This window comes from Corapipo altera, unplaced genomic scaffold, assembly GCF_003945725.1.
Source record: "Corapipo altera isolate COAL_440 unplaced genomic scaffold, ASM394572v1 2c, whole genome shotgun sequence".
NCBI classification, from domain to species: domain Eukaryota; kingdom Metazoa; phylum Chordata; class Aves; order Passeriformes; family Pipridae; genus Corapipo; species Corapipo altera.
This window is the reverse complement of record NW_020884923.1, coordinates 4,929,024-4,941,907: the sequence shown is the minus strand read 5'-3', so window position 1 is coordinate 4,941,907 and position 12,884 is coordinate 4,929,024. Positions and strand designations below refer to the sequence as shown.

Here is a 12,884-nt window from a genome sequence, read left to right as displayed (position 1 = left end):
AAACCCAATAGCTTGAGTACAGAGGGTATTTGCTCCCCTTGATTATGCAGTGCAGAGCCAAGCCCAACAGTGTGTTTACAGTCTGCCGGGGAGGGAAGGGAGCCAGGCAAGAAGCTGGCTCAGTGTCTGGAGAGGGGGCTGGGAAGTCAGCTGGCAGTGATGGAGACCTCTTTCTTCTCACATCCTCAGCTCCACGGGGAGATCCTTGACTGCAGCCTGTCTGCTTAGGGTAGCTCTCTTGTAGCAGTGTTTTTTCCAAGCTCCAGCCAGACACGGACACGTGAGCTGGCTGGGGAGCATGCCAGTGGAGATGAGTGGTGGCAGCACGTAGGAGGCAGAGTGTGACTGCTTGTTGTCCCTGAACCACCCACGCCACAGCCCCAAGCACGTGAGCCCATCGATTGCAATTCCAGTGGGTTCTGCAGGCACCTGTGTCTTTACAGAGAGAGACCAGAAGGACTCATGGAGCTTCAGGTTCCTCTCCTGGGTACTGATTTCCTCAAAATTTTCTTTGTGTCAGTGACCTCAGATGCTGTAAAATAAGACAATAAGCATTACAGTAAATTTTAATGAAAAATAACTACATCAGAAACAACTCAGTTTTCCTAAAGACAGCATTAACTTTTGGGAGCCAGTGCTATTTTGAGAAGCTGCTTATGCACATAGCTAATGACTGATTGTACACTGGGAGTGAGTGTTTGTCATGCGGGTAGTTTGAATGCAACAGTTTAAGGCAGGCTAAGGTGGTGTGAACGTAAATTGTATTGCAAAAGCTTTCTGGGGACTACTTGGACTTGTGCTAGAATGTAATCTCTTTGAGTAAGTATGATTTCATTTTTTGCACGTGTGACAGTTGAATATAGAGCTGCTAAAGAAAAAGCAGCAAGGTTTTTATTCCACGCTGGCTTTTTTTTTAAATTATTGTGGGCTTAGACCGATGAATAACACATAATCCCAGAGGGGCAGGATTCAGTCCTGGTAGTTTTTAAAAAGGACAGGGGTATGTGTGTGTGAGAAGCAGAGGGCAATGTAAATAAAATGGCCGATTCAAAGTTAAGGTATTATCATCAAAGATTTCCCTAACAGTCCCCTAGTGTTCTCTCTTTAAAATAAATCTGAATCATTAATCTTTCTGGGGCCAGGCAGACTTTTAAATTGCATTTCAGACCCAATATTCTGTAAAGAGCACAGAAATAATAAATAGTCTAGTTTTTCTTTTAATCATTCAGAGACTTAGTAAAAATAAGTTTATTGTCAAGTTGTGCATTCCTCTGATTTGTACTTGTCCTCCTCTGAGTGCTGACGGGTCACACTAATGGAGCTTCTGGAACAACTCCATAGTTTTTCCAATCAGTTGAGAAAAAAGCGTAAAAATTCATGGGGAGATATCCTCTGCCTGGGTCACTTGTGTCAGCCCTGAATGAGACAGCTCCTCTGCTGCTTGTGACCATTTGTGTTGAAAACTCTGGATTTCTGTCTCAGTGGAATAAAAATTATTTTTATTTATGGGTGTACTTTGTGCTAAGGCTTGTTATCAGAAGCAAATGAATAAAATGAAAGTGTATATTGCAGAATATAGGGAAAGAGCCATTCACTTTATGTTTTATATGTGGATACATACATATCCTAATGAGCAAATTGTATCTTAAAAAATAAGCTTGGGACCTAAGGGCATTAAAAGATCTTTTGTTGAACTTGCTGACTAAGCACATGATGATTAACTGCATCTACACTGATCTGAAAATGCAGTTTAGCTGAAAGAATACAGAAGCTCTATGGCACAATGGCAAGTGCTGCACATGCTGCTTCCCACCCATGTGGTAGCCCCCCAGAGAGGCCAAGAAAGGTTTCATGCAGGCTGCTCGAGCACTTGCTGTTCTCAAGTGGGCATGAGCTTGGTATGGACTAGTTAAGTTTGCTCTTGACTCTGACTTCAGGGTGCCCTCCAAAGTATAGATAAAAATATGTATCTATGTGTGCCAAGTGACTGTCAGCATTGAGGTGAAACAAAGAGGCTCACATTCTCAGACTCCTTTTCAAAGGTCTTGTTACTTAGAGTATTTGCTTGGGAACCCACAGAATTAGGAGAGGGGAAAAACTGTGCTGGGAGCAAACTGTACAGACATGGTGATGAGGAGTGTGAGAGGATGACAAGAATGGGGTAAGCAGGGGAGGGCAGCTGTTTCTACTGTGGCCAGTTTTGTGGTGACATGGGAAACAGTGTCTGGAAGATGCACAGTGGGTTGGATGTGCAGGTGCATTTGTTAGGTTCAAACTGCAAATATATGAGAGCTGTAAGCAGTGGTGCTTTCAGTGGCCAGACTCAATTCATATATGAGCGCTTCCTTGTACCCTGCGGTCCCTTCTCCTTTGTGATCCCTCTGCAACCTTCCCACTCCCCTGTCCCAGTTCCCCCTGCCCCAATGTGTTCCCTTCCCTTATCTGCTGTACCTCTGAAGCCTGTACTTGACGAGCTCTGTTTTCCCAAAACGGAAGGAGACATTCAAAAGCCCCTGTTCTTTTTCTCCACCTTTACAACTTTCCTGTTCCTAGCAGGAGGTAGCAGAACCTTGCCTGGCTCCATGACCTTTCTCCTAGGGCTCTGCACAATGCACTCCCAACATGTGCCATCAGATGATGTATCTCCATCTCTCTCCACCCTCTTTTCTGCTGCAGCACTGTTTCCTACTGTCAGGGCTGATGAGGTCAGGGCTCTCAGTGCTTTTCTCATCCTTGCTCTGCCTGTTGTGTATTGCCCATCACTGTTGCTGCAACTTCCCAGATAACTCTGTGTCTTCTTTAACTCCTTGAGTTCTTCTCCTTATTTTTCTTTCTCTCTGGTTTTAAACACACTATAGTGAAAATAAGAAAGTTGTGAAGACAGAAGACCAATTTTAGCCGTGGTAAAAGCAAATGCAGCTTCTGTTTCTTGGGCGTTATGTTTGCTAACTCCAGAGTGAGTTTAGCCTGTAACTGGTGCTGTTTAAAACTGTGGCAGGCAGAATTTGCATGTTTGCTTTCAAGGCAGCTGTGATAATAGCAGCCTAAACAGTTGCTCTTTCTTGGTCTCGGCAAAAATGCTTTACTGTATCCACCAGAGAGGTGATTTGGCACAGTGATGTTGCCCTTGCGTAAGGACAATATCCTAGGCTGCTCATATCAAGGCCTCGTGGCACACCTTCTACAGACTGTTTCATAAACTCGGATGTGGAGGCCAACTGGCAGCCCTGTGCAATCCAGCCTCCTGCAGTCTCCCATGAAGAAGAGTCTCCCAGCTGGTGTAGCTGCCTGGTGACTTTGCTTGAGAAGCAGTAAAATCCACAGCTAGTATGTGCCACAACACAAGTGTGCCAAGAATGTGTATTGATGACATACAGTTTTTCATGACAGTGTGTATGTGATGAGCTCTTAATTAAAGACTCCTGCTAACAGCTTAGTGCTTAGACTCAAATATGTAAAAAAAGTCCTAGCCTTAGGTTCACAGAATCATAGAATGGCTTGAGTCTGAAGGGACCTTTAAGATCATCTAGCTCCAATCTCCCTGCCATGGGCGGGGACACCTTTCACTAGAACATGTTGCTCAGAGCCTCATCCAACCTGGCCTTGAACACTTTCAGGGATGGGATAATCTGTTTCGGTGTCTCATCACCCTCACAGTAAAGAGTTTCTCCTAATATCTAATCGAAATCTACTCTCTTTCATTTTGAAGTCATTCCCCCTTGTCCTTCCCCCTTTCCAACATGCCCTTGGAAAAAGTCACTCTCCATCTTTCTTGTAGGCTCCCTTCAAGCACTGGGAGGCCACAATTAGGTCATCCTGAAGCCTTCTCTTCTCCAGGCTGAACAATCCCAATTCTCTTCAAGCTCCTATTCTTAAAGTCAAGCTTGCCCTGTAGCTTTCATGACACTGTTAGTGAAGTATCTGAGAGCAGGCAGCTAGACCAAACAGGATGTAGAAAGGCTAGAAATAATAAATAGCATTTGCTCGTACCATCCTTCTTCTCTGGGATTACTTTGGGAATTGGATTTTTTTTTTTGGAAATGGATGAAAAGTCAGTCTTTTTTGCAATACGACTGATATCTTGTTTTCTTCCTCCATTATGAGACAAAGCAAGAGTCTAAGTGGTAGCCTGGCACTTCCTAGGGGCTGTGTTTACGTTACATGGAGAAGGTCTAGGCTGTCAGTGGTAGAGTCTCCTCTGTGCATCCCAGACTGCATCAGTCATCTCCCTTATACAGTGTGCAAACCCTCCCCACCTTAAAGAAAAAGTATTCAGATAAATGTCTGTAACTTAAAACATCCCTACAGTCGTCTTTTTTTTTCTTGCAGAAAATGTATAATCTGTCCCAACCTTTAGAATGCACAATTTTCTGGGATAGACAAATCTACTTGAGTTTCAAGTGACAGCACTGGTTTTCTCTAGGTTCTCACCCTGCATTTTAATCTTCAATGAAACAAAATAGTTAGCTTTATTTGGCATGTTTATAAGCAACTGAGCCTACAAATGTGCCTTCTGGTTGAACTCAGTAGACCCCCAGCTTTGTGTAATTGGGACTGCAGCATGATAGAGAGTTCTGTTATGGCTTCACATATTGATCAGTCCAATTTAATTTCCTCATGGGACCTGGACCATGCTAGGGAAGGTGGATTGTGTTGAAGGCTTGATAAGCCTATTTTAACAAAGCATCTCAAGGGCTTCTGGAACAGAAGCAATTATCAATACTGATACATGTTTCCTTTCATCAAAAGGTAAGGGCTCATTAATAGGCTGCACAACAGCTGCTGTTTGCAACACATGACTTTTTTTTTAATTAACTTGGAGATACTGCTTCCTCAGCCTTACCAGTTTCCAGAAAGAAAAGAAATTGGGTTGCAGGTTTTAATTTTAGTGGTATATGTGATAGCAGTATCTTCTGCATTTCTATATTCACTATTTTGGTAATTGAAGCCTAGATTATATTTTAGAGAGATGGTTCCATTCCACTGCTTATGCCCATGTCTGTTGCCCATGCCAACAAATTCTGGTGTTTTGCAACTTTTGAATTGTGTGTCAAATTACTGATGATGTCTGCTATTTTTAATGTTAGTATTATTGGTTACAACTTTGGAAATCAGCATTCTTGTTTGTCATTGGATATTTCAAAAATGTTTTTAAATTGTATTTATTTTAGGCTCTCAGTTATGAGAAGGAAGTTCACTGTTGCTTCCCACTGTTTTATCTTTCCTATGCAAAACTCCTAACATTTCATTTATAACCTATTTGATGTAGGTGTGTTGTGGGTGTTCAATTCGTACTGCTATTTAATGTTGCAAATTGGATGTATGGAAATAAAACATCACCAAGGCAAACTGCTATGTTAAAATTGATTTTAAACACAGTTTTTGGATAAGCAGCTAGAAGTTTAGTGCCTTACAGAATGGCTATCCTTAGCTAATAGTAGTTTCTTTTGTTTTGTTTATTCACCAGAAACAGTTTAAATCATTTAACACCTGCTGTAGTGTTTTCTGATTTCTTTTTCATTTCACACATATTATCTCAATAATTAACACGGTTCTGCTAATTAATGCATGAGTTGAAAGTAGCAGCAGTACATTCCAAGCAAATTGGAAAAAAACACTTAGTTTCTAAGCATAGATGAGTGTGGATGGGTGAAACAAAAAAAGGGAAAGGCAGCTGGATTACACCAAGTGTAATTGACCAATGAACAAATTCTTTAATGTGCTCAAAATCCTATGTTGCTTGTTTGGTGGGTTGTGATAAGTGGCACCTTACCTGATTTTTCTTCTTTTCTTGATGTCTAAACTTCTAGAATCATTTGTTCAAGGGAAAATTAGAGTTTTCATGATAAAATAGAATTATTTAGCACTGGTAACTGTTGCCTAAAATTGCAAGTGTTTCTTAGGAGAAATAGGAAGTTAGATGAAAAGAAATACATTATGTATTCTAGAATTCTTTTGAAGTTGTGACTCAACCATTACTGGAATTCATGATACTGAAGATCCCATGAATGTTTAATGGCAAATGGCTGGAACCAATACTGCCCCCCAGGCTACTGTTTAGTGTCACTTCTCTTCCCCAGTTAGTCATGACTGAAGTGTGAAGATTAGTGGATAAATTACCTTCAGCAGTGATTAATTCAGATTAATTACCTAATTTTGCTAACACTGGAGCACTGAAAGAACAATAATGGTGTGACAAATACCCTAATATTAGGTATATTCTGGATTTAGTTTTGCAAACATACTGATGGGGCCAATTCAGACACTCTTAGTGACGTGATAGAGCCAACATGCCAACAAGTAGCATCTTTGATTTCAGTGGCCTATAATCCTTATTAAAGCTGTGCAGTTCAAAGTGATAGTTCAGTGTGACAGATTAGTGGGAATAAGTTTCAACATACTTTAGGCCTTTGCTTACTTCCTTGCTCCTTAATTCTCCAGCCGTGTTCCTCTTGTCCAGGTCTGTTCCATGCGACAGCCGCTGCAGCTACCTGCTCAAACCATTGCACAGGGCAAAGGAGCAGAGGCTGCTTTTTAGGAAGAGGTTTTACTTACATTCGTATTTTAAAGGTCATTATTGCAATATGTAATTGGTATGTGCTACAGAATAGACATTTAAAAATGAACTATTTTTAGCAACATGCAGTGCTGGGAAAGTATGGAAAAAATTATGGGGAAAAAATCAACTATTTGATTCTAAAATGGAAGAAAGATAAATATTATAATGCATGGGAATGTTCCCTATACATGGAACATGTGTTAATTAAATATTTTTTGTGTAACTGGAATATACATTGATTAAATTCTTAAATAGTGGGACAGTAACACTGTTTATCATTGATTTTATACCTTAATGGTATGTTTAATTACATCTCTCACTAGTTTTGGAAACTGAGGCCGTGAAATGTGAAGTTGTTTCTTTTTGTAATAATGTAAATTACCTTATATTAAGTAATGCTATTTATTATTTTATCCTTAAATCTCTAGGTGCTGAAGTGTTGTATATGAACATGTCAGCATATAACGAAGGTCGGCTTCAGTCATCTTTCTGGATTGTTGATAAACAGCATGTATACATTGGAAGTGCCAGCCTAGATTGGAGATCGTTGGGACAGGTAATTGAACTGAAAAAGTAATCCTATACCCTTGGTGGGTATAATGAGGGGGGGGGGGGAAAGTAATGTTTGGAAGCCACTTGGATAGCTCTATTTTCTGACAGTTTACTGTCAAAGGTGCCAGGATCAAAAACTTTATTGCCACAGTTTTGATGACTCTTCTATGTTGGCAAAAGTATATTACTATAAGTTTTGTTTCTTTTCATTGTGACAGCTATCTTTCATGGTTATGCTTAGATTTTAAAAATTTGATTGCTTTTATCAATTTCTGTGATGGTTATTTTAAGTTCCAGTTTACTTATTTTATTTTTTAAAAAAAAATTGAACAAACCTTCTGGTAAACAAACCACTATGGAAACTCTGTGGTCATATCATGTGAATGACCTCATCCCTCTGATCTGCCATTTAAAAAGCAAAAACAATATTTGGAAAGACTTCTACATAGATAGTGGGTATTGTCCTGGAATACCCACTGCCTTTGGAGAGGGAGAGATTTATGGCTACAGAGAGTCAAATAGTATAATGTTTTTCAAGGATGTATGTGTTAGAGAGAATTCCATATTTTTATTCTTGATAAACATGAGAGTTGAAGGTCTCTGCCAACAACTACTGCTGAGAACTCTCTATAGTCTGCAACCACTTTGGAGAAGTATTTCATCAGTAATGCAGTTTATTTGGCTTTTTGTAGGTATCCATGTGTTTTATTCTTTCTGCAGCAATCTCAGGATCATTAACAGCTGTCATGTTCATTTTTGCTATACCATTGACTGTGTGAGGCTACTGTCAGTCACATTTATGGAGAGAAAGTTTTGCTTTTAGATCTCAGTAACTGAAATGCATAACAGAGGGGGAAGAGAAGCGGTCCTAGGTAGTTATTAGTTGCAGTAAAAACGCTTACTTTCTAAATATGAGCAGACTCTCAGAAGCACAGGAATAACTGTGAACATAGATTCTAATGATTTTGTAAAGAAGAATGTGTGTGTTGGTTGTGTTGTATTTGTTTTGAGCTAAGAGACTGAAAGTCTGAATAAAAACAAATCTGCCATTGTAGTAAAGAAAGAGTGGTTAAATGCATTTTTGCTGTTCTTATGATATTAATTTATTTAAAAGGTAACCTTTTAATGTTTACAAAGGAATCTTGAATATTGGTAGAAAAGATGATATTATTAGCAAACCAGAGAAAGTCTTGGCTGAGATTATGTTGTATTTTCAGTCAATGTAGGAACATGCAGTTTGGGCTTTTGGACAGTCTAGAAAATGTAAATTGCCTGTGCCTCATGAGCTATCCTGTCTTTATGTCATAACAAAATAGCTTGTCACAGGATTTATTTAGCTTATAAATATTTTAGCTTTGAAGCCGCTTCTAACTGGGGGTTTGTGTAGTGGTGAAAATAATAAATGTGGACAAAAGAAGCACATCTAACACATAGATTATTATTTATGTACTTATAATCTTTATCAGAGATGCTACAATTCCATATAGGATTGGTCTTCTCATGCTGAAGTAAATCTTAAACCTCCTAATTAATATACGTTCAGTTTTGATGCCAGTTACTTGTGGGCCAGTGTTTCAAATGTCATTCCTCACTGTTAATTTTATCACACTTTTCTGCATGCATTTTTATTAATCTTCTTGTCATATAACAGTATATTTTCATATGTAGTTATAAGATGAAGCTCAGAAGAATATTTGTTAAGAACAAAAAGAAATATCTCTGAATTACAGTAAAAGAGAATCTGCTTTCTATTAGTTGAGAAATGTATGCTGGGGTTTCAGAAGAGCCTAAGGAAATTAGATGCTTGGCTCCCGTTGACGTTAGATATGAGTATCCAATTCCCTTTCTCCAGAGTCACAGGTTAATAAATCAGAGCACCTGTCAAAGAGATCTGATATGTTTTCCTAAAATAATAATCTGTCTTGAACTTTTCACATAAGAAACAAAATAAGCTTAGAACTATTGTCATTTTATTCTGAGTGCTTTCCTTAAGCAAAATGCTTAGCACACGCGTGGTACCTAATCTTAAAACCCATGGTGAGCTGAGCCCTCACTGGGGAAACACATCTCCCAAGGGTTCTCATTACCAGAGTCCCAGTGTAGCTGCAAATAAGGGAACCAGGTCCCTCTTTTCTTCTCTCAAAGCAACCTAAATGACTAAGGACTGAGTACCTGATAAATGGCAGATAGTGCCTGTCCTGACCCATGTCCTTTCACTTGCCCTACCTGCAGTAGTGGGATAGGGCTTCTGCAGTTTTGCAGCAAGAGGGGACTTGCTGCAGATGCCACTGCATGTTTCCCATTACATCCTGTTTTGCCTGCAGAGAAAGGACCATGAAAAGACAGCCTGGGCTGTTGATTAGTTGAATATGGTCTCTTCATCGGACTTGCAGAGTATCGGAACTGGTGATTATTGAATCAGCAAGGCACTTTGGCCAGTATTACTAGACCTTGACAGCAAATCACAAAACAAAGTAGGTCTCTCCTATTCTAGAAACATATGGCCTGTCAAGCACAGCAGTTTTCTTCTCACTCAACAAAATATCCAGTGTGAGTCAGTCACCTTGTAGCTAACAGTGTCTCATTATTTAGCAGCACAGTTCCAGTGTAAATTATGTGAGTGCATCCATTTTCACATCTAATAATACATAAAGTGTAATGAAAACCTTCAGATTTTAACTGTACTTTGTTGTCATATCTTTTCACATGCCTGCCCCTGTATTTTCTGCATGTACTGCTTCCTCTGTGCTGTGCATAATTCAGGCCAGTACACTGCATAATTCATACAGGAGCACCTACCTGCTTTGCTGGTATGGCAGCCACACTAAAGATGCAGCAGGTCTCTATGGTACCTCACCCTGGGCTATAGTTCCAGAGCAGACCTACATCTTGCTTGTTAAGGGCCTAAGATGTAGAAATGCTTCTTTGTTGTGGCAGTACAGAGCATTTGACATATGAGTGTGCTAGAGAATATTTACACAAAGTTACTGCAGGAAATATGGCTGGGGTTTATTGCTATTTTGTCCCTTTGCCTGGGGCTAAAAAAAAATAACTAAATCTGTTAGCATAATTTGTCTCTTATGAGGCTAGATCTAAAGCTCAAACAGTGATTTAACTTTTAACAGCTCCTTGGAAAACAACATCGGGACTTACATGCTTTGGTTTTGCAATATTTGTGGAGAATTCTTCTCTCTGTTTTTAAGCTTGACACTAGAGATCAATCTCGTATGAAGCTTACTGAGTTTTGTTGCCATTTTCTTGACTTGCCAGCACTGACAAGAAGCGATACGAGTATTTTCTTTAAAACCAAATTTTCCACATCAAGGAGAGATTTTCATATGCTGCATTTATTACTTAGGAATAACCTTTAAAGTTGCATATATCCTTGTGCCTCCACTGTCAAAGTTTTAATACTTGCTAGACTCTCAGCTTTGAAATTATGGGCAAGGCTGAGAACACATCCTTACTTTTCAAGTAAAACTGTGTTTCAGTTAGATTGCCAGTTTGTCAAAACTAATAATTCTGGCTGAAATGATGTATGCCAGCTATCTGCTTCAGTTTGAAATCAAACCCTACAGGCTATGAAGTTTAGAGTCCATGAAAACAGGATTTTACAAAAACTGGATGTTTTTTCATTCATAGTGAAATATTTTGATCTTTTCTTCAAACAGGTCTAAATTTTGTGTCAGGGATGCATCTTTATCTGTTGTTATCAATATAGCCAAATATTGCCCAATTACATAATGTGTTGAAAACTGAGGGTTATGAACAGCCAGAGTTTTTACCCTTTTCTTAGGTCTAGTAAGCTATGTAAGATTTTACCAGTGAAATAATCTAGTTTCTTCCTGTAAATTTTTATAAACTGATAAAATGATGCCAAATTTGTATAAACAATGTGTCTTACAAGTTTACCAGCTTGATGAAGGACATCTGGAGAGATGTTCTCTTGTTCTTTACTGTGCCATTCTGACTTCAAAAGGTCATTCATGGGGGGCACTAGAAGAGGAAAATTATTAAGATAACATTTTAAATTACATTTTGAACTTTTTATTTCATGTAGGAGATGTATGTGATCAACGTACAACTTCGATCTTGCATTTCACTGACATGCATTTGGTAATGGATGCAATTGATAAAGTATTTTCTGAGAGTTCCCAGATTCTCACCTACTAAGAAGTTGTTCTTATGACCATTGAACAAGCCAAGGAACATCTTTGGGCCATAGGTGTGCAACCTACTTAGGTATATATTTAAGATAACAATGTGTTGAAGTCTTTTTTTTTTTCTGCAAAATACATGCATAAAATATTTGGCTGAAAAATAAGGTCACTCAAACATGCCTAAAATTGGGTATGTATACTGATTAATTTTTACCTATGACTTGAATTAATAACAATCGTGATAGCTATGGTGCTATATTGTAGTTACTAATTCCTTGACTAGGTAGCTTATTAATATACTTAATAAAAGAAAACTGTTATATAATAACTTTTATAATCCATAATATTTAATACAGCACAATAGTTAACAAAAATTTTCATGTATTTCTGTTGTTCCATGACTCTCTCCAATAGTTCCAGCAAAGCTTGAAAATATATTTCACTCCTTAATTCAGTTAATGAGCATGAGGTTTGTAACACATTCTCAGTTTTAATCAGCTCAAGAAACACTTCTGGAGCTCTTTATACTAACAACATTTTTGGAAAAGTTTTATTTACACATGAATAATCGAATCCAGTGGGCAAAAAACTGTAATGGATTAGTCGAACCACTTCAGAAAAATGCATTTATGTGCAACAAATAATCAGCTCTTGGAAAATTCTACTACTGAAAATTACTGAAACAAGTAAAAGTAAGCCGATTGTCTTCACTTGAAGTGAAATCAGGCTAATATTAATTTGTCTTGTAGGCAAAAAAAAAAAAAAAAAGCTTAATTCATGAATACTAACATGTAAGTTGAGTGTATTTTTGGAGGTTAGTGATCAAATTTGAATGTTCAAGGTCTCAAGTAGAAGCTTGCTGACTGCTCCTTGGAATTGTGGAGTCTGACTGTAAACAAATGGACTGAATGAAAGTGGCAAATCAGGAGTCCTCCAGTTCCTGAAGAGACATGAGAGAGAACCACAGAGTTAGGAAGCTGCTCAGGCCTTGTGCTCATGCATGGAAACTGTTTAGATTGGGGGATGGGTGTTGGGGAACCAGAAGGAAGTGGTCTTGAAGCAAAGAAGGGGACCCGAACAGAAGAAGGTGAAGTTCCTGGCTGCAGGAAAAGTCCTTGAAATGGGAGAGATCCTGGAGATTAGAGAGCTATGGGGAAGATGGAAGCCTGGGGATTCAATAAAAGCACTGGCTGGTGATGGCTGAGAGAGGTAACAGTGAGAAGCCGTGCAGCAGGGACAGACCCAACTTTCTGCTCAGTATCTGGGACCAGCAGCCACCTCCCTGCAGGAATGGAAGGTATGGATGGAAAGTGTGAAATATAATCAAGTAGTTGCAAAATCTCCCAACTTGTTGGTTCTTAAACAACCCCAAGATCCAGATCCACTGCAGGTAGTCATTTACCCTATCTTGCCTGGGACATCTTAAAGCATTATCTCAAAAATTTCTGCTTAAATTTTGGCTCATCTGATATCGAGGAAAAGTTCCTAAGCAGACCCATGGTTTTTTTCTCTTAGCCGTGTAAAAACTGCCAGCAGTTTTCTGCATTGTTCATTCTTCTGATTACTTTAAATTCAGATCAGTTTAAGCTGAATGGCTGTAAGATGTAATTTTT

At 38.9% G+C, this 12,884-nt stretch overlaps 1 protein-coding gene across 5 annotated transcripts in view; it reads left to right on the top strand.

Moving 5' to 3' along the window:
• Positions 1-12,884, top strand: part of PLD5 (phospholipase D family member 5) — a 171,920-nt gene that overhangs the window by 128,630 nt on the left and 30,406 nt on the right. For all 5 annotated transcript variants that reach the window (XM_027657223.1, XM_027657225.1, XM_027657226.1 and 2 more), the window contains exon 5: positions 6,988-7,115. In XM_027657223.1, coding sequence (XP_027513024.1) covers positions 6,988-7,115 — 128 coding nt within the window. The remainder of the gene's footprint in view (positions 1-6,987; positions 7,116-12,884) is intronic.